Raw genomic sequence first — 21,350 nt, 5'->3', positions numbered from 1 at the left:
ACCACCTTAAAAGCTTAAAGGAAAAAAAAAAAAAAAAAAAAAAGTAATTTGCTTTTTGCCCATAATTTAACCACTACAAAACTGCAACAACCTTTGAAGAAACATAATTAGTCAAATTCTGGACAATAAAAAGTATAAAACCAGACTATTAGCAGAGGATACAACAAAATGTAAGTTAGAAACTTCAGAAACATACATTTATTCAGGAAATACAATGATTAGAGTTCTTGATAGTTCAATGATCATTCCACATTATAAAATATTTCACAACATGTTTTAAATTACACCACCAAGACATGCTGACATTCTTTTCAGATAAGCCATAACCATTTCTTCTATTAAATGTTATATCTATTTAAATTGTAAACGAAGTACTTGAGCCAAACCACTTAAGTACTTGAGCAAAGTAACTTAAAAATTTAGAAGAGGAAGACAATTTTTAAAAAAATCATCTGAGTTATGAAATCCAAAGAATTAGGCCAGTATAATCTAGTATTATTCTAATGGATAAAGTGGCCATAGTAAGACTGCACATAATCATCAATGACAATATTTCTCATCTGCAATTTTTAAACATGCTTTCTCTAATAAAACATTCAATTTTGTAAGCTTAAAAGGCAAAGAGGGCAGAAAGATGACAGGCCTTAAAGGCTTGTCTTTAAAACTACTGGCAGGTTTTATTTAAAAAAATAGAAAAAAGGGAGATCGTAATCATTTCCTAAATAAGGAATGCCAAATATCTTTTATTCCTTAAAAAAATTATTTAAAATATAATCATTATATTTGGTGTTATTTAGTAATAGCTGTAAACTGAATATCCTATTTTGATATTTCAAACATAGTCCAGTGTAATTAGAACATTTTATAAAAGGGGAAACTAGTGATTCTCAACCCTACATGTTCTTTAGAACCACCTTAAAAGCTTAAAGGAAAAAAAAAAAAAGCATTTGACCTCACCTTTAGAGATTCTGATTTAGCTGGTGTGGAATGGAACACAGGAAGAAAGTTCTGTAGGGTGTTCTAGTATACAGTTAAGGCTGAGAACCACTGAGTCAACTCATTTTTCCATACCAAGAAAATAAATGGAATGGGTGGGGAGCAATATACAATTATAATTTACAAATCAAACACCTGTTAAATACTTACTATGTTCCTATGTTCAAGAGTCATACATTTATTCGTTAAGACAAAAGTTTTCCCTCATTCCTCACTGTACTAATCACTACTGCACATCTCTGTCACTGAATGACTGAACTTTTTTATGGCCAGGCTTTAAAATTCTAGGATACACTGTGAAAACTGCATTAATGAAAACAAACTACTGCTACTCATGCTCAACAGTAGCAAGCAAAACTACTGTATTTGGCTCCTTTAAGCTATCCTTATTTTAAGAATTATAAATAAGTGCCAACCCACACAAAGAACAGATTGTGGATTACTGTAGAAGAAAAAAAAATAGCTTACTCAACTTACTAAGTTTCAACACCAAAAAAGATTTAACTTGGCTGAAAGTTCTGAAACAGCTGAGATACTGAACCAGGAAGCTATAATTTATAATGAAATGTTGACACGCCCTTAAAAGCTACTGCAGCTGTAGCTATACTAAAATAAGATTTCTCCAGGGTTTACTTACCCAGTAATGCAAGAATACAAGCATAACAATATTACTGTTTTTATATGCACCAATACCTCTCTTTAATATATAAAGCTCTACAACAAATACCTCTAATAATTTTACAATTAAATTAAAATAAATCCATAATTTTTCTATGCTACTTTGGTCTCAACATTTTGAAAATACACAATTTAACATGATCCTGTCAACAAGAAGCACATTTTTGTAGTGGACTAAAGACACATTCAACCATGCAATCCAGTGTTCAATACCTAAATGATAAATAACAATGCTGATTGACTTATATTCTGAAAATCATTGAAAACTGGAATAATCTTTTAACACTCACAGTGCTTTTCACAAACATGCAGAAAAAAGTATACATTTCTGTTCTTCCTGAAGGAATGTTACAATATGCCCTTTTTTAATATAGGGTCAATAACGATGCTAAATTCCTTACATATTTCAATCCATTATCTTCATTTTAACGTCACTTAAAAACCATACAAATATCCTTGAAAACGAACCTTAACTCTTGTTTTTAAGACTTCAGTCAGTAATACACTAATAGCTGCCTTTCAGTAAAATAGTGACATCCAGTGGACAAATGAAGGTACCTCTCTAAGTTCCCATCACATTTAAATCATTTTTAAACACATCTTTAAGTCCAACTATTTTAATATGAATGAGTCTTGACTCATTTTTATAGTCTTCATATTCTTACAAACACATCAAGTCATAATTCCTATATATCCTAAATATACCCAATCTCCTTCCTATTTAAAAATCAATCCTTTATTACTGAGCTAGTCTAAGTGTAAAACTCTTGAGGCTAGTGGGATTAAAAGTATTATTTTCACTACTTTGCTTCGCTTTTTCCCACCAACAAACTAACTGGCTCCTCACTAAGAATGGAATGACCAAAATGTAAGAAATATACTTAGGTAAAGATGGAGAGCACTAAAAAAATTTGCAAAAGATATAACCTGAACTTATTTTTACATTACTTATGAGCTATATTGTTGAATACAAATAGAGATATAATCAGTAATGCTAACAATCAAAATTACATCTACTTGTCTCATTGCTCAATTATGAAAGAATCTGTATTTCAGCAATGTTGTTTCAGTGTTTAAAAACTAGCTTTTACAAATCAGTATAAATGAATATTCATTATGTTTAAAGTAAAAAACCTCCACTGTGCTGAGTTATGACTTACCACTGATTATATATGTGTGTTCAAATTACAAAATGCAGCAGAGATGTTAACAATGATAGTGTAATGAACTGCTGTAGCCGAGACTGTATGCTTAATTTCCTGGAAAACCATGATGAAATTTTATAGGCTAAAAAAAAATAGAGTAAACAAAGAAAGAACTGGAGAACTGTTATTCTCAAATAAGTAGCCAAAGAAAGCAAACTTTTTTCCTAAAAAAAGATTAAGAATGTAAAAGTACATTTTAATATTAAAAAAGCATTTTTAAAAATCTATAACAACTTTATGACAAAATCTGCATTTGAAAAAGGCCTGTAAAAACAGCAGGACAGAATTGCCCTCATCACCTTTTACTTTTTCTTGTCAGAAAAAAGTATATGCATCTCTGGAACCGTAAGTGATGTTAAAATAGGCATTTATAAAATGGCAAGGAAGATTTCACGGGAAGTTTGTTTTTTCTTTTTTACAATCATTGGCATTGCGGCCATCAGTAGGTCACAAATAAAACCCCTCTAGTGAAAAGCAAAATGGAATAGAAAGTTTTGAGCTGCATTAGGTCTGTTGTCTGCGTTTTGCTGATCTCATTTTTTCAAAGCGCGACTCCATTTCTTCTAAGACCTTGGGTGTATACCGCACAACTAATTTAACCTTTCCTTGTGCTGCTTTCAGTAGTTCTACAGCTTTTTCATGATGTTCTCCTTCAACACTCTAAAAAAAAATGTACAATTAATATTTAGGTTTTGGAAGTAACTCAAAATTTTTAAAAGTTGCAATGTACTATACTATAAACCTATAAAACAATCCTGCTTTATTATTTTAATCAGGTAAAATCCTGTTAAGTCAGACAATCTGTGTATAGGAACTAGTTTGTAAGTTCCTAAGTAATCAGTAACAAATACGTCTTTTATTGTACTAAGTAAGATGTAAATCAAGCAACTGCTATTCAATAAGACTAAAATGAAGGCAAATTTCTCATTTAATGTTTTTAATGTTCTGTCTTAACTCCTAAAGACCTTAGCTACTTTATAAAAATAACACTAAATACAGCTAATTTGCACAGGAGAAAAGGCAAAACATACTAAAAAGTAATTATAAAAGTTTCACTGTAGTAAATAGTATTGCTTAGGATTTCCCCAAGGGAGATCTAAAGTATAGAGAACTCTGGTTCCTCCTGCCTCTTGTGTTGTAACTCAAACGCACCCCCAAGTGGTCACTCCATATTACTACAAACAGAATAAAATTCATCCTTACCACGCCATTAACAGAAAGGAGCTGATCTCCTCTCTTGAGGCCCCCATGTCTATCAGCAATTCCACCTGGAATTATTCGAGATATATAGATTGGAGAGTTTTGTTCTTTGCCTCCCATAATGTTGAATCCAAGGCCTTCTTCGGTTTTGGGTAACTCAACAACTCGAGGATGAGAATGTCCTTCACTGGCAGCAAATGCAGCAACAGTAGCCTGAAAGGAATTTTACTTCATTTTTTTTGTCTCTTAAAACTATGTTTGAGGTAAATACCTTTGTGTTTGAATGCCCACAACTTCTGAGGGAAGTTAAAACTAGTAGTGGATGGTGTTTGAAGGAGACAAGAGCAACCCTTGGATGCTGTAAAGAAACGTAAAAACAGATCAGGCCACTGCTGGTCCACACATGTCACGTGTGGCCAGTGCCAGCCAGGCAGGTGAACCAGGAGCACAGCACAGAAGAGCACACTGCCCCCAGCATGCCAGCTCTCCCAAGCTTTGGAATTAAATAGCCTAACTCGTTCGGGGGCTTATGCAGGACAGAACCCACCCAAAGCTGAGATATTTGGCTTCATTTTGTTTTTAAGGTATTTAAGTACCATTTTCTGTGATGGCCCAGAAAACAAGATTAAAAAGACAAGAGGGAAAGGAAGGAAATCAAGATTTATTGACTAGCACTATGTTATAAGTCTGACAGAGGCCTCACTTTACCAAGCAAACTAAGGCTCAGAAAATGATCTAAGTCAAGAATTAAACACAAGGTTCTGGGGTTTTTCCCTAATCTACCCAACTAAATGCACATTTTTTTTTCCAAGGTGCATCTTTTTTATGTTAACACTATGTGTCAGGTGTACCTGACAATTGAATAAGCCACATGGTGTAGTTACCATCCAATCAACTCCCTCTACCTGTTCCACCCTGTGCCCACCTTTTTCCTCTGGTAACCACCATTCTATTGTCAGAATCAAAACATGTATTTCTCTTTTGATTTTGTTTATCTTCCAAGAGTGATGTATGTATGTAGAATCTGTCTTTCAGCTTCTCAATATTTTACTTAGTATAACCCCTTGAAGGTACATCAAGTTGTCACAAACGGTAAAAATTCATTTTTCCATAGTAGTATTCCATTCTGTATTTATAGCCAAATGGCTGTATTCAAAACTTTCTTTTGTGAAACAGTAACTATAAAAGAAAAATTACATACTCATGACCAATTCTAGTGTTAAGTTCCCCAGTGCTAGTAACAACTTATTCTAATCATGTATGAGGGTCACTGAGGACAATGTTTGGGTTTGAGAAAACACTAGCTTAGAAAAGCAAATAAAACTACCACCTGCAACTCTAAAGAGGTAATCTACTCTTGATCATTACTCTATACTTAAACAGTCAAGGTAATGGAGACAGCAAAGAGCAACCAACCTGGGGGCGCTCTCCAGTTCTACCAGCTGCTATTTGTGTGGTTTGAGTGAAGTAATCTAATTTGATGTTTCCTTACCAATATAATGAATTTCAGAATTTTGATGAACATTTATATAATGTATAGCTATATACCTGTAAGAATCATGCATTATGTGTCATGTATTATTATTCATCTACAAGTGTATTTTAACATACTATCTAAACTGTATTATAAAATACCTTTTGTAATGTCAATTAAAAACGCCCTACTTCTCAGTATTTGAGAAGTTTCATGCTGTTTGAAATATCTCTAAGTTGCTTTTCAAAATAAGCTTATTATGAATTAAATAACTGCATATTTTAAACCACTGAATCACAAAGAATTTGCTCACTCTTAGTAAATGGGAAAAAAAAAAGTACCTTTGCAGTTGCATTTGCTCTCACTTCAGGACTGCTACTAATGTCCACAGTCTCATAGACATGCTCATACACCTGTAAAATCCGAAGTTATCATTGTGATTTTATTTTTTTAAAGATTTATTCATTTATGCAGAGAACTGGGGTACAGGCCAGAGGCAGTGAGAGGAGTCACTAGAGACAGAATAGGCAGACTGATGAAGTACACTGCTGCAGGGAGCAGAGGGTGGGTCAGGAGAGGTCTGCCGCCATGTGGGTCACCTCCCTGGCCAGGATCAAACTCGTGCTAATGTGGCTGCAGATAGCTTCATAGTACTGCACTCAATACATTGCGCCATCAGGAAAGGCCATCATTGTGATTTTAAATCTCAGAACATATCATGCTTGAGTTCTCTGTGAAATTAATGAATGTGTAAAAATTTTTGGCAAAATCATCATCTTTGTAAAATGTTTTTTATTAGGAATACCAAAAATGTAAGAGTTCTAATGTTTTCCTAAAGTTAACTTCTTACATTATGAATTCAAATTTCAGCATATTTGTTTACCTAGCTAGATCAAGTTTTTAATACATTTTAATCCCATTTACTCACCTCTCTTACAGCATTGCAGAATTCACTTTGAAGAACTCTTTGTAAAGCCTGAAGTTTCTGTGGTGGTACCTCTCCACTTCTTTGCAGTTTTTCCAACAATTCAATTGCTCTACAAATATCTAAAGTTAAACACACACATTTACTGGTTATTTTTTGAAGTTTCTCTGAATGACTACGTAACAGTATTGCAGTTAGGATACATTCCTTCAGGACTAACAAGAAAAATGAAGAACACAGTAGAAAAGAAGCATAAAATTGTGAGCTTATGTGTGGAGGTAAGGGTGTGTGTGTGTGTATACTTACTTATGGAGAGTGGGAATGTAAAATCTGAGAATGCTAAATTTTACAGATCAGGAATACTGCTGCTATACAGCATGAAACCTGAAAAACAGCAACTTGCACAGATACAGGTAAACTCCATATAACACTAAATATCACAGGAAAAGAACGGGGGCTCAAATCTGGGGATACACGAACACTGTAGTACCTCTGAGAAGCTGACAATTTTATCAACAAGCATTTTAGTTAATAAAAATTTACCTATCATTAGCAACCAATGCACTGAGAGAACAAAACATGGCCTGTTAGTAAGATCACTGTCCATTGCCCAAAAGAAACATAGCAACTATGAAGATATAAACTACTCAGTAACAGATGCATTATGTGGTAAGGACACATTTAATATGATAGTATACAAGTGAATGAAACTGACAGGCCTATTTTCAACTTTGGATCATTAATACAATGCTTTAATTAAAACAAAGTCAATCAAATATATGTTTAAAAATAGAAAAATACAATTAGTTTTATCATTTCGGTCCTAACACTAGCTCTGTGATCTTGGGAGAAAGTTATTTAATCTCCCTGTTGCCTCAATTTCTCTATCATAAAATGGAAGTAAGAGTACCTTCCTCATAAGAATTACTTGAGAACTAAACCAAAAGATATATGTTAAGAGCCTGGCATACTCAAAGCATTTGAGTGTTATGTTACATTGGCAGCAATTAATCATAAAAAATATCCAAGCTCTCTACACATTTACCAAATTTATTAGGCATGTTAGGGAGTGTAAGTATTTTATGAATTAAGAAATTTCCTTAAGATTCAGCATCATGTTACAACACTGTTAAGGACTATCTGTACTTTGACTTCCCTCCCCCCAACTCATTTTTTGCACCCAAGGAGGCAAGAGTACCTATTCTTCTATTCTTTGCCCCTTTTTCCTAATTGGTAGAAACTTTGAATTTTATATTGTACTGAAGGATTAGCATAGCCTTTCTTTATAAGATTAGCATAGCCTTCTTTGTGCCTACAGCTGGGAAAATACAGATTTTTTTTTTAATTCAGGAAACAAAATCTTATAATAATCAAGTGGAAGGCAAATAAACTTTGACCATTCTGATTTCCCATCATCAAATGGCCAATGCCAACATCAATGGCTGTTGACTTACCAATTATTTTGATTTACAAAGTTACAAATATAAGCTCTATAAGAATATACAATTAAAAAGCTGAAAAAGCAAAACACTCTTTATTAAACTTAAACTAGCTAGGAAGTGCTCAAATGTGTTCCACTGAATCATGTTTTGATGCTTTTGCAAGCATTCAGGATCTTGATCACAGACATAAATTTTTATACTGCTGAAAGTTTAACAAAGTCGCTAAACAAAATTCCAAAGGCTCAAAATTGATATAATCTGACTTTTCATGATGTTAATCACTAATAAATTCTAAGGTTCTGAACATTCTTTTAAACTCTGAAACAGAAAAAAAAAAAAAAACAAAAACAAACAAAAAACACCCCAAAACTCACCCACTAAACCCAAAACCAATCCTACCAAAACTAAATGCCAGTGGTGGTTTCACATCTTATGCTGCACTTAAAAATACAAAAGACTGCAACATGTTAGAATCCCACAACTGACTTTCAATGAAAAACACCCACTCCTGTTAAGGCCAAACAGATCTGTTCCCATTTACAAAGCATAATAACACTGTGCTCAGGAGGAAGATGTCACAGGCATAGGTCAAACTTAGCAAGAGTTCCCAGAGTAGCTTCTCCTCTGTCAAAATGAGGCTTTAATTAATAGGCTGGTGGGTTGGAGAGAAACAATGTCACTTATAAAGAGGCTTACAAATAATGAATAAAGAATACCAAAACGAATAAACAAAGTTAATTGTGAAATCCTTTGTGGCATTGGAAAAGGTTTCTCTAAATACAGTATTTCTAAAATTTTTATTTCCTTCTTAAAGCTGATGTTAACATTCAGCTAATAACTGCAAGTGTTAATTTGCAAGAGTTCCGATCTCTATACTAGTTTGCTACTAGTATTCAAAATTTTTAGTTTGTACTGGCTGACACTTAACAGTGACTTCCATCGGTGTGACAAAAGCAAATCACAAATTACTGGAGATAAAGAATTTGGAGAGGAGAAAGTAGAATGCTGAAAATCTGTAAAAGGGCCCTACCAGTAAGATAACTATATATTTTTCTGTTCCCACTTAACAAAATAGACCATATTTTCCTTGACAGTTTGTTCTGAAACGCAAGCAACCTCTCAGAGACATCAATTACAGGGTTTGTGAAGATGGAAAAAGAATGCATATTCAAGTATTTAACAACTACCAAGATTCCATCAGGTTATATAATCTTCCCCAGAACAAATCAGGGTTGTTTTTAAAGCACCTTCTCCGTACCTGGGAAGCACCAAAGCCAGGAAACAACCCAACAGAAATATAAATAACGTTGGAATGTGCGCATAAATCGCATAAATATGGGAAGGCGGGGGTTGGGGGTGGTTTCCATGTGAATGCTTTGTATGTCCAGAGTGAGGGTGGAAACCCAGACACCCTACTTGAGCGCGCGTAATACCGGCAGGGCGTTTAGGCGGTCGGAACTGGGCGTGTAGTGTTTGCTTCTTAGGTTGACAGGTCTCTGTACGCCGCATCTCCTATACCCACCTAGGGAGAGCGCGTGCAGCGAGTGACTGCGAAGTAGACCTGGTGGTGTTTAATAGCGCTGGGCCCGGGACACAGAGGAGGGGTATGGGACCCATCCAGAGGTCGCAAGCGCCCTCCCTGGGGTCGGAAGCTACGACGTAGGCAGTTATCGCGCTAGCTCGAGGGTCAGCCTGGCTTCAGGTGTCGGAGCCTGGCCGCTCCTCCACCCGCCTTTGGCGGCACGGCACTCCTCCACCCATGCTACCCAAACTCGGTCCAGCATCGGCCGCACTCACCCCTCTCCAGCCGTACAGGTTCCCCCAGCGCCGCCATCTTCTCCCTCTGCCCGCAGACCCACAGGAAATGACGACTGAAGGGCTGCGGTGAAGGGGGCGGGGCCTACTGGGCGGGGCCTAGTGGGAGGCGAGCAAGGCTAGAGCGGACAGTATCGCGAGAGCGGGAACGGGAATGACCGCGGGGTTGGTCGGCGGGAACCGCGGCTGCGGTTTGTTTTGCGGCGCCCGTGCCCCTCGGATGGGGAAGCCTGTGGGTACCAATCAGTCAAGTGCGCTGTTCTTTGGGTGGCTCGCAAAGTTCTCAAACCCCTGGCCCACTAAAGTTGAAAAGAGCCCTTTTCTGACTCTTGCTTCGACTCTTGCTTCTTCCCTTGGGATTCGCGTGATTTTGACCCCTTCTTTACACTTGGGAGCGTCTGAGTTCTTGTCCCGGTTTGACCATTAATGGCTGAGTTTGGACCGCTCAGTTTAACCACTTGGGACCTCGGTTTCCCCATCTGTGCCACGAAGCGTCCTGTTTTTCGAGGTCTTTTCCATTAAACTCAGGGTTCGAACCCACGTGTGACGATGGGATATTGTAAATTCTTTGGGTTGGACAACATTGCTTTAAAAATCAAGGGGGCCAATTTCCCTACCAATCTGAAAGTAAGATTAGGAGGAACAAACGAGGTGAAGCACTGGGTGAGCGAGAGAACGAGGCCTTTCAGTGCACATCAAAGACAAATTTTAAAAAGCTGATAATGAAATGTTATATAAAGGAAATAAAAAGCAAATAATTTTCCACTGCCGATGCTTAGAGCCACTTTTGAAAATTTTATAAATCAAGAAAAAAACGCAATTCTTAATTTAAACGAAATATTCTCAAGTTCTGTGCTGATAAGGTTTACTTTTCAACACTTCATGACAAAATGGCTTTAACAACTTCCTGATGGCTTCGGACCAACTCTTTTCACTCAATTATAATACTTCCTTTTAATCCATCATCAATGTCACACCACTCTACACTTTTCCCCCTGAAACCTGATTTCATCCTCAGTGGTTTCTCTTCAAAAACTTTCAATGATTTCTCCTATTTTAAAGCGTTGCATTTTCAGATTCTTACCCATTTAACCTCAATTCTCACTTATCCCTCAAATGAGCCACCACCTCATGCTAGTCCAGGTGGCATATTCAAAACTAAGTTTTTTTTGTTTCCAAGTCTTCATTTGTGCTGCTCTTATGTGGAATGCCCTTCTTTGTCTAGTCCAATTCTCTAACGGTAGATACCCCAAACTAAACTCACACTTCAGGTCCCCTGAGGGCACTCCGCGCACTCCGCGACTACACTCCCCTTTTCTCTATACTGTTCTTTGAATACTGATGTCCTCACTCCCTGCAGCTAGCACCTAAGAGTAATTTTTTTCTCCAGTAACTGCTCTAAATATTCCATACAGTGGGTCCTATAGTGTATAACATGACAGGCCATAAAATAAAACAGTCCACTTAGTGATATTCCCTAAAATGCCTCTCCTTAATATATCTTGAAGTATCAGAATTGGGAGAGACCTTGAGAGTCCAACTCCTTCAACTGCAAAAAGCTGTTTTGCATATTTCAGATGAAGCCTTTAGGTAGGGCTGCTTTTGCTATATGTTGACTCAACAGGCTTCCTACTCAAGAACTGATCTCTATCTCTGTGGGACAGTGCTTCTTTACATGTTGCTTTCCCATGTTACTTCCTGCTTCAGAGAAGAATAGAATAGAAAGTCAAATCCTAGTATAAGTCATTTTGTGCAAATTTAGTTTTTCCTATAAAAAAACACAAAGTCCTAAATAGCTGCTACAGTGTGATAGTTTTCTTAACTCCAGCTATGACAAATGCAGTGGACTAAGACAACATCAAGTAAAAGAACAGAGGGAGCAGAGGGGAAGATTAAGGGTAGGAGTCTATCTAGAGAAGTTCCGAAAATGGTTAAGTAATATGAGGAAGCAGATATGCTAAGTGGACTGATTTATGGCCTGTCATGCTATACACTATAGGTCCCATTATAGAACCCGCTGTATGGGATAGATATTTAGAGCAATTACTTCAGAAAAAAAATTATTCTTAATTAAACTGATCTATGCAGTCTTCTATCAGTACAGCTAAAGCTAAAGCTATAGTCTTCTTTTTTGTTCCAGTAAAGTTTGGTGCTTTACTCCTTAGCAAGCAAAATATACTCCTCAGCAAGTAAAATTTTAGATAACTGATTTCCTTTATTTGAAGCGAATATTATGAAATTACCTAGCTCTTAAACAGTTGATCTAATCAAATACAACAATACGGGGAAATCTCTTCAAGAACACCTTTTCCATGAATCACAGATGTCAGGTCAAAACATAAAGCCCCATCTTGGAATACAAGAGATCTAAAGGAAACCCCACTTTTTGTTAGGATGAGCTACAGATTATAATAAAGCAAGGGTTTTCTTTTTGAATGTCAATTGTTTCATCATCACTCTACAGTACATGTAAAGGCACAGATTGATGCATTTTTCTGGCATCTTCCTGACGCACCCTTGCCCTAAATAAATCTGTTTGCCAGGATCTTGTCGCTTAAATTAGCCATCTCAAACTCTTGGTCCTGCCAACACAGGCAATTGTGCCAATGTTCTCAGCATCTACTGGCACACGAGCTGTTGCCTTTTCTTTGGCTTTCCATTCGTACCTAGCACCATCATCCTTCCTTCATGAGACAGTGGTCTGGCTTATGCGTCCCTGAGACAAGCTTTAGGATTGATTGGACTCACTCTAGTTCTCTCCAGGGTGTGCATCCTGCATGATGTATTTTCAGCCACACAATATACTGTTCAAAATTTGTCATGCACATACTTGCAGATTGGCAGAGCCACCTGCCAGAGATGAGAACCTTTTAAGTTGTTGTCAAACGTCATAAAATGTGTTCCATGATTAATTTTGTGGGCACAGATTGGTTTTTGCACAGAGTCCAAAATTTGGGATATGTCACAGTGACTAAATGGCAGCGGCATGCTGAATGAATTTGGAATTTGTTTTGTCAAGTGTGGGAGCAGGCACACAGATGGGCTTTATTCCAGTGGTGCTGCTTGGAATTCTCGTTATAGCAATGATGTCACTTGTCACGTGGAATGGGTGAACATGCTGCCAAATAATGGAGAGAGCAAAGCAAATAGCAAAGGACACAGGCCAAGGGATTGTATAGGGAGCTTCCACTGCTAACTGACTTTGCTGGAAGGATATAAGCATTGTGTCAAGGCTGTCAAAATACAGGCAGAAAAGGATACTTCCATACAACCTAGGAAGTCTTCATTTCACAGAGAAGACCAAGTAGAGCAAATATGTCCTTGCTTTTTAGAGTCATCTGTGAAAGAAACCTTTATGGTGCAAACAAGACTCTGCAAACTCGACACACCCAAACCAAGGCATTTGCTTTGACTATTCAAAAGGTTAGCAACCATGCTGAGAAAAGGGGAAAGCAATAATAACAAAAAAACTCCACAGTGGCAAAGAAGTACAGTCTATTCTCACCAAATGTGCACATCAAAGTCTTCTATAGGACTTTAAAAATTTATTCATGATGCATCTAAAGAAGTCCTTAGAGGAAAATGTATAGCTATAAATGTATGCATCAGAAAAGACATTTGAAATGTAAATGTCTGTAACAAATAACCTAACATTTTATCTTGAAACACTCAAAAAAGAAGAGCCAACTAAGCCCAGGGGAAGAGAAAAGAGTAGAAATTGAATAAAAAGAAAACAATACAGAATAGATAGAAGAGACAAAAACAAGTGAGAAGAACAATGAGAAACTAAAATTTGGTTTCTTGAAAAGCTGCACAAAACTGACAAAAAATTAGCTAGACTTGAGGGGGGGTTGGGGAGGAAATGAGAAGATTCAAATTACTAAGATAAATAGGGGTATGTCCACTAACCTTACAGAAATGAAGAGTGAAAAGGAAAACTGAAAAACTGTAAATAAATAGATGAGATATATAGATGTATGTGTATATACACACTACATATGTCTATACATGTGCATATATTCATGCTATCTAATTATCTAATTTGTTTATATTTCTTTGTGTGTATATATGTATATGTACACATTTTGTAACTATATATTGTATTTCTGTATAGATATATATAAAATAGTGTGCCCCTATTTTTTATGCCAGAGGCCCATCAGGTAAATTTTGATTCAGAGTCTGAAATATGATACAACTCTTGCATTTTATGAGAACCATGAAGGGTTTTGTAAAGTTCTCTCTTTGTTCCAACTACTGATGTGGCACATAGTAAGCATGTATCAACTAATGTTATCCGAGTTGCAGAGAAACACTATAGTCCAAAGTAACAGTGCACTCAAAGTAAGTAAAAAAAAAACAAAAAACAAACCAGAGAGAGGTATTGTGGCAACTCTGATAGTTCCGCAGTATTATCAGAAGTCCTAGCTTCTGTCATTTTGTACTACCATACTAGGACATACTAGGACATACTTCCATTCATTAAATTAAGTTTACCCATAATTTAAGATGACTACAAGATTTCCAGTTACTCCCCATGAGTTGCAGAAGAGGAAAAAATCCCCCCTTCTCAGCTGAGTCCTCCTTTTATAAAAGTGAGATCCTTTCTAGAAGGATCTCATATTATTTTGACCTTTATTTCATTGCTCAGAACTCATATTGCTGCAGATATGGCATCATGTTGCTACAAAATTACAGGGATACTGTCTCTTTTATTATGAATGACAAAAGTCCCAGCAACAGAAATCAAATCCCTAGGGACAAAGAGGGAAATGTGCAGGAAAGTCATTCTTTGCCTACTAAACCACAGCTTTTAAAATTTATCTCTAAACTTAGTTCCTGGAGGAGTGTCTAGGTTACCCCATCGGGAAGTTTGACACCTCCACACTATTCATTTTAGCAAGTAGTCAGGGAAAGAGAAGAAATACCCCACCCAAGGTATTTACAAGCATTTCAGGGAAGTGAAACCTATACAAATTAAACAAGCCAGGAGGCAGTTTATAAGCATCTTCTAAAGTGATGTGCTTTATGGTTTGAACCATTATTTTCTATTTTATTAATTTTTGTTTTTAAAAAAGATTTACTTGTTTATGCATACAGAACTGGGGTACAGGTCAGAGGTGCGGGGGTGAGAGGAATAACCAGAGACAGAGTGGGGAGCAGAACAGGCAGATGTACTGAAATACACTGTTGAAGGGAGCAGCAGGCGAGTCACGAGAAGTCTGCCGTGCCATGCGGGTCAGCTCCTTGGCAGCTCTTTGAACTGGTGCTGCAGTGGCTGTGATAGCTGCACAGTGTTGTGCTTCAAGCCGTTATGCCACCAGGGAGGGCCCTTTGAAAACATCATTAAGCCTGTGAATGGTTTGAAGTGAAATGTTTACTGAAATGAACCAGTTACTATGTTAGCCTCAATCTGAGAATTCTTCATTCAACAACAAATAATTTCAAAATGTGAAGATTAAAAAAAATAATTCTCCAGGACCTATTATTCTTCATGCTTTTTATAACTTGCCAACATGTAAGAAGCAAGTTATAAGAACTTGGATAGAAACTTGTAAAGAATCATTAGTAATTATCTTCTCAATCTTTCAATTGGTGTGGTCATCAAACATTTAGTCAGAAGACAGGTAAACAGACCAAGACAGTGCTTATTATATCTTGCCAACTCAGCAAATATGTCTACATTATCCACGATATAGTAAAGCTGTATGCTGAGTTGGGATACACCAGGAAGATAACCTGCTTTCAAAAAGCTCGCAGATCCAATGGAAAGGGACAAGCATGTAAGAACCACAGAAACAAGTTGTTATTGTTGCTGCTCTTCTTGCTTTAGTTATAGGGATTTTAGTAAAGATGCAAAGTAATGTGGAGAAAAGAGTAGGATGAAATAATTTCTCATGTGAGAGCAGTGGTCCTCAACTAGGAGTGATTTTGAAGCCTAGAGAACATTTGACAATGTTTGGAGACATTTTTAATTGTCATAACTGCAGATGGGGGCGTGGGAGAAGCTTGCTATTGATATCTGGTGGGTAAAGGCCAGAGATACTGCTGAACATCCTACAATGCACAGATCAACCCCCACTCAACAAAGAATTATTTCGTGTGAAATGTCAGTTGTGCCGAGGTTGAGGCTTTAGCAAGCAGGAAACATTTGTACAGGGATGATTAGAATTTTTACAAGTAGATAAGAAGGGAATGGGAATACCAGAGAGAACATTATGTGAGGGGAATGAAATGTATATCCTGTTTAGGAAATGAGGAGGTTTTCAGTGAGGTGTGGGGTATAGAATTGGGGTGTGAGAGAAAGGGGGGCTAACATTTAGATTGAGGCAGATTGTGGAGGTAGTTCCTCGATGCTTGGATTTATTCTTTGTGCCAAGGTAAACCACCGAACGATTTTAAAAATGGAAGCACTAGGATTAGAAGTGTATTTTAGAAAGATACTCAGGGGGAAGTTTTGATTCTTAGAGCGGACAGAAATTATTTTTGTAAAAGAGAGTTACCTTTGTTTGATGGTTGCCTGTAGTAAAGCTCGGACTTATGGAAAGTGCCAACAGTCTGGAGAAGAAAGGAGAATTCTGCATAATTGGTTCAAGGTGAGATGGTATGGATGGTGGGGCTGGGTGCTGAGGCCAGAGGAGGGCGGGGAGAGGGAGGAGGTGCGAGGTGCCCTGTCAGGTTCTTTGTGTGAGATCCTTGTGATCTCAAGTCTTCAGTAGTGTTCACAGAAATCACAACAAGCTTGCTATATTTCACTTATTTTGTGGACGATGACTATGCTTTGGTTGACTGTGGGTTTGGTGAGAATGGGGCAGTGAGGGTCTGAAGTAGGACTAAGACTTTGGATGCTTCTGTAATAACCAATTTCAACTCCTACTCTTTCCTTTTCAGCTTCCTGTTGTTTTGTGCCACAGAACTGCTCATGCTCCCCAAATATTCCATGCTAACCACCTCTTCTTTCTGTTTAAGATACTTTTCTTCTTCTCTGCCTAGCACACTTATGCTTCCTCTTCAAGTCCACTTCGAATGTCCCATTCTCTATCCTGCTCATTATGCAGATTGTCAATATTATATCGTGTTTACTAAAGTGTGTTTTCTCCATCCTGACAGTAAACACATCAGGTGTACAATGGCATTTGATTATCCTTGACTCTCCAACAGGTAGTAAAGTGTCTATGGTATTTCCTGCTCTCCATGATCATCCATTGAGTGAAGAGGGAGTGAGTTCAGTGAGTGTGCAGAAAGATGGCAGCTCTGGGTGGACATGGTCTCTACAAGGCTGTTGCTAAAACTACAGCTTTTGGGTCTCCCTGGTGATGCCAGGGTTAAAGTTTCAGCACATCAAGCCATCACCAGCCTCTCCTGTCGCGTCTACCGCTTCCCCCTCAGCAATGTATTTCAGTAGATCACTTGTCCCACTGTCCATTCTATCTCTGGTGAATCCTCTCACCCCCCTCCCCAAACCTCTCTGGCCTACACCCCTGTTCTTGTATGTATAAATAAATAAAATAAATCTAAAAAATTCCTGCAGCTTTCCTTTTTATTAGCTTGATCTTTTCAACTACATTTCCTTGCTTAAATATTTCCTTCTGATAGCTATTGTATCAGGAAGGAAAAAAACTTAGAGGATGTCTTCAAGCCGAGTGAATGGACTAAAATCATGATTCAATATGCTTTTTTAGAAAGCTTCCATGTTATTAATTTAACATCGACCTGCTTATTATGATCCCATTATTAAGGAAACAATTGTAAAAATCATTAAGAGCATTTCTACAGATCTTAGTCAATGACTCATCTTGCTAGTTCTCAATTAGCCTGAACTGAACATTCCTCATTCAGAGTATCATGTAAAGTTTATTTTTAAAAATCATTATTCTAACTGGTTGCTTAATTAATAATTTAATTAATTTTTCTTAATTTTAATTTTAAAATCTTAAATTTTTTGGAGTGCCATTGCCTTATAAACTTATATAGGTATCAGGTGTTATAAATCAACATCTGTATATATTGCATATTTACCACTAAAAGTTCCATTCCGTCCTGCATTATACAATTGATCCCTTTTATCCTATTAATATTTAAAATTATTTATTCAATGGATGAATTGTTAATTTATCTTTTGAGTTTATTATTCTAATCTTTATTCTTGGGCTGAATTTTATGTATTTTCATTATTGGTGTTGCTGTGATGAGTCTATACAAGGACAGTGATAAACATAAGGGATAATGCTAGGTCTGATTTAAAGACCCTTCTCCAAAATGTCTTTCCCACACTGATAATAACATTGCATGTTCTCTCACAATTAATAGGCATATCCATTGAGTTTAAGCACTGATCACACTAGCCTTTTTTTTTTTGGAACAGAGAAAAACTCTCCTGGCATGAAAAAATCCTATATTTGGAATATGGAGCTTCAAAATTTGTCCTTTCTACTTTTATTTCATTTTATGTTTGCCTTGAGAGTTTAGTAAACTTCTTTATGGATATATACACTGAAAGTATGCAGTAAGGGCTTGCCAGCTCTGCTGGGCAGTCATCCTAGGTTTTAGGGAGTAGTGAGATCACACCAAAGCTTCAGTGGGATCTTTGAAGGGGACAATGATACCCTGGCAAGTTTCTGCTATGACGATCACCTTCCCTTTTCCTAAACACTCAGTCTTTCCACCACACTCAGTCCATACCATCAAGGATAGACTGTCACTGGTCTATTCCACGCCACAAGGTTTTCCTGATAACCTAGCTCTAAATCCGACCTGTACTTTCCCTGTACTGATTTATTTGTGCACATAAGAACTAGGGTGTAGGCCAGAATGTGGGAACAGGGGGATGTGAGAGGATCCACCAGAGACAGAGTGGGGAGCAGAACAGGCAGATCTACTGAAATATTCTGCTGAGGGGAGCAGGTGAGCAACACAGGAGAGTTCAACTTTGCCATGTGGGTCAGCTTCCTGGCTGGGGGATAGAACTCAAACTTGTGCTGCAATGGCTGTAAGAAACTTGATGGTGCTGAGACTTTAACCCTTGTGCTACCAGGGAGTCCCAGTTCTGTTTTCTTGAGTTATATCTCTTCTCTATTCAGTACTCCTTTCAGTTGAAGCAGGGCACCTATAACCATTTTATCATTTGGAATATGACTCTCTGGGCTTATATTTGAGATGTGAGTAGAATTCTGGGCCCAGAGGTAGGATTATGTTTCTCTTCACACTTAAAAAACATTAATGTGAAGTTAAGACATCATGATCGATATGACCGCATGGCCTAAGACATCATATGTTGCTGTAGGTATCTGCTGACTTTGGGTCATTCTTCCACATTCTGTGAGGATTGCATCTTCAAGTTTATCTTAACTTGCCCCAACATTATGGCTGGCATAATTCTTATTAGAAATTTTGGTTACTTACTTTTTTTTTTTTTTTTTAAGATTTATTTTATTTAGCATACAAGAACTGGATTACAGAAAAGAGGTTTAGGGGTGAGAGTATTCACCAGAGACAGAGTGGGGAACAGAACAGGCTGATGTACTGAAATACACAGCTGAGGGGAGCAGTGGGTGAGACAGGAGAGGTCTTCTGTGCCATATGCCGAACTCATGCTGTGGTGGATGGCAGATAGCCTCATAGTGCTGCACTTTAACCCTCTGAGCCACCAGGGAGGGCTCAAGATCCCGGTTTCTAATGACCTCTCCTCCCCACCTCAATCACTTAAAATCACAGAATGGGTCACTCAGCCACTCCTCTAGATCTTGTGCTGACAGGTGACCCTCTTCCTCCATAACCCTAATCCAGTCATTGTATCGTGGCCCTTCACCTCCAAGTTCACTGTCCTCAACAAACATAATAGAGTTGTAATTATCACTATAATGACATTACCCTGATCATTGAGAGGCATCCTTGGATTGCCAGAGGCAGTAAGGAGGGTTTGGGTCTTGTTGGGGTGGAGAGTGGGGAAAAGGCTGGGAAAAGTGGAGCATGTTGAAAGAAGAGAGGTGGAGAGAGACACCCAGTTTTGAACACGCCAAGGATAGATTTGGCCTACTTTTTAATTTGGCCTAGGGCTGGCCCGTCCCCTTGATGGTGATGTGATCATGCTGTGTGGGAATGACTGAAATGGTTTGATCACCACAAAACTATAATCCATCATCCAAATCCTTCATTAAGGAGCTATTTCTTCTGTTCACCCTCACACAAATCCAAACCTACAGGAATGTGCCATCCAGGATCAAAACTCTCTTTGCCCATACTGACAGTGCAAGTCCCAGCAAACGCAGGACAGCAGACTGAATTTATGCTTCCTGGCACTGCTCTTTGTCTGACTGGGACAGATGTCCTCAGGCTTAATTTCAGGCTGGCAGAGTTAAATGCTGGGCTGGGTCTCAGCCTTGCCGCGTGTGCTGGGTTTGAATGATTCTGTCCAAGAGAGGTCTACAGATCAGAGAGTTGACATTTGGCACCCAGAAAACAACCCAGGTGTCTGACTGAACCCAGGTGTCTTACTTTTCTTTCAAGTCTCTGCACCCATATGAAATCCATCTCTCACTTACCTAGAAGTTTCAGTGCCTTTAGATTAGTGATCTACACTCATACCTACGATACACTGGACCACCATCCTTGGCATCTGAGCAGAGCCAGCAGGATGATTACACATTTGCTGTTAATTATCTGCATAAATGACATTAGACCCAAGATTGGAGACATCCTGCATTGTTGTTTGCAATCTGAAACCTGTGTGTATAATATATTGTGTATAATATATGTGTGTGTGTATATATTTTAAGCATGTCATTTTTGCTTTTTAATTAGATGTGGGATTTGAAATGGCATCCACTGTATTGTGATTTAGTCATGCTTTTTCTAGAGAACAAGAGGAGAGGAAAAGATTTTCCTTTTTCTCTCAACAATTGCCCTCATTTTTGCATTAAAAGGGTGGAAACTTGGTTCCTCCCTCCTTCCCTTTAGGCAAAGAGTGTATGGCTCAGATTTACAAAGGTTGTTGATTTTGACTTTGGGTTGTGCTCCCCTGTTTTTTCCCTCCTTTCATGCTACCTAACACAATTCATAAGTCTTTTAGCTAACACTCTGTATGAGTAGGTAAGAGCCCATTTAAGATTTTTTATTAATATTTGGGTAATCTGATTTTATACTCACCAAGATAAGCCAAGTTGGTGGCATATTCTCCTTTGTTCTTACTTCTGAGATTAACTTCAAGTTTAAAGGTGCCAGAACAAAACCCTTGCATTATAATGAGCAATAAAACGCGGGACTCCCCAAGGGCACAGAGGTTAAGGTCTCAGCACTATCAATCTATTGCCAGCCACTGTGGCATAAATTGGATCCCCAACTAGGGAGGTCACCTACCTGGTGCAATAGCCCTCTTATGTCTCGTTTACTACTTCTATGATGAATCCTCTCACCTCCACACCACCAGCCTGTACCCCAGTTCTTCTATGCATAAATAAATAAAAAGATTTTTTAAATATAAATCTTAAAAAAAAAACAAAAAACAGGCCCTCCCTGTTGGCGCAGTGGGTTAAAGCACAGCACTGAGAATCTAAAACCACTTCCCCATGAGTTCGATCCCCACCTGCCCGGGAGGTGACCACATGGCGGCAGACCTC

At 37.9% G+C, this 21,350-nt stretch overlaps 1 protein-coding gene across 1 annotated transcript; it reads right to left on the bottom strand.

Annotated features, from left to right (window-relative positions):
• Nucleotides 1–171: 171 nt before the first annotated feature.
• On the bottom strand, nucleotides 172–9,774 carry LIN7C (lin-7 homolog C (C. elegans)). The gene is made up of 5 exons (XM_004682968.2): nucleotides 9,718–9,774; nucleotides 6,482–6,600; nucleotides 5,895–5,966; nucleotides 4,083–4,292; nucleotides 172–3,539 (listed from the first exon to the last, which is right to left on the bottom strand). The coding sequence occupies exons 1-5, from the start codon at nucleotides 9,752–9,754 to the stop codon at nucleotides 3,384–3,386; spliced, it is 594 nt and encodes a 197-aa protein (XP_004683025.1). The 5' UTR covers nucleotides 9,755–9,774; the 3' UTR covers nucleotides 172–3,383.
• Nucleotides 9,775–21,350: the final 11,576 nt, after the last annotated feature.

This window comes from Condylura cristata, unplaced genomic scaffold, assembly GCF_000260355.1.
Source record: "Condylura cristata isolate star-nosed mole 26May11 unplaced genomic scaffold, ConCri1.0 scaffold00015, whole genome shotgun sequence".
NCBI classification, from domain to species: Eukaryota; Metazoa; Chordata; class Mammalia; order Eulipotyphla; family Talpidae; genus Condylura; species Condylura cristata.
The sequence above is the reverse complement of the archived record's forward strand: the minus strand, read 5'-3'. Positions and strand labels throughout refer to the sequence as shown.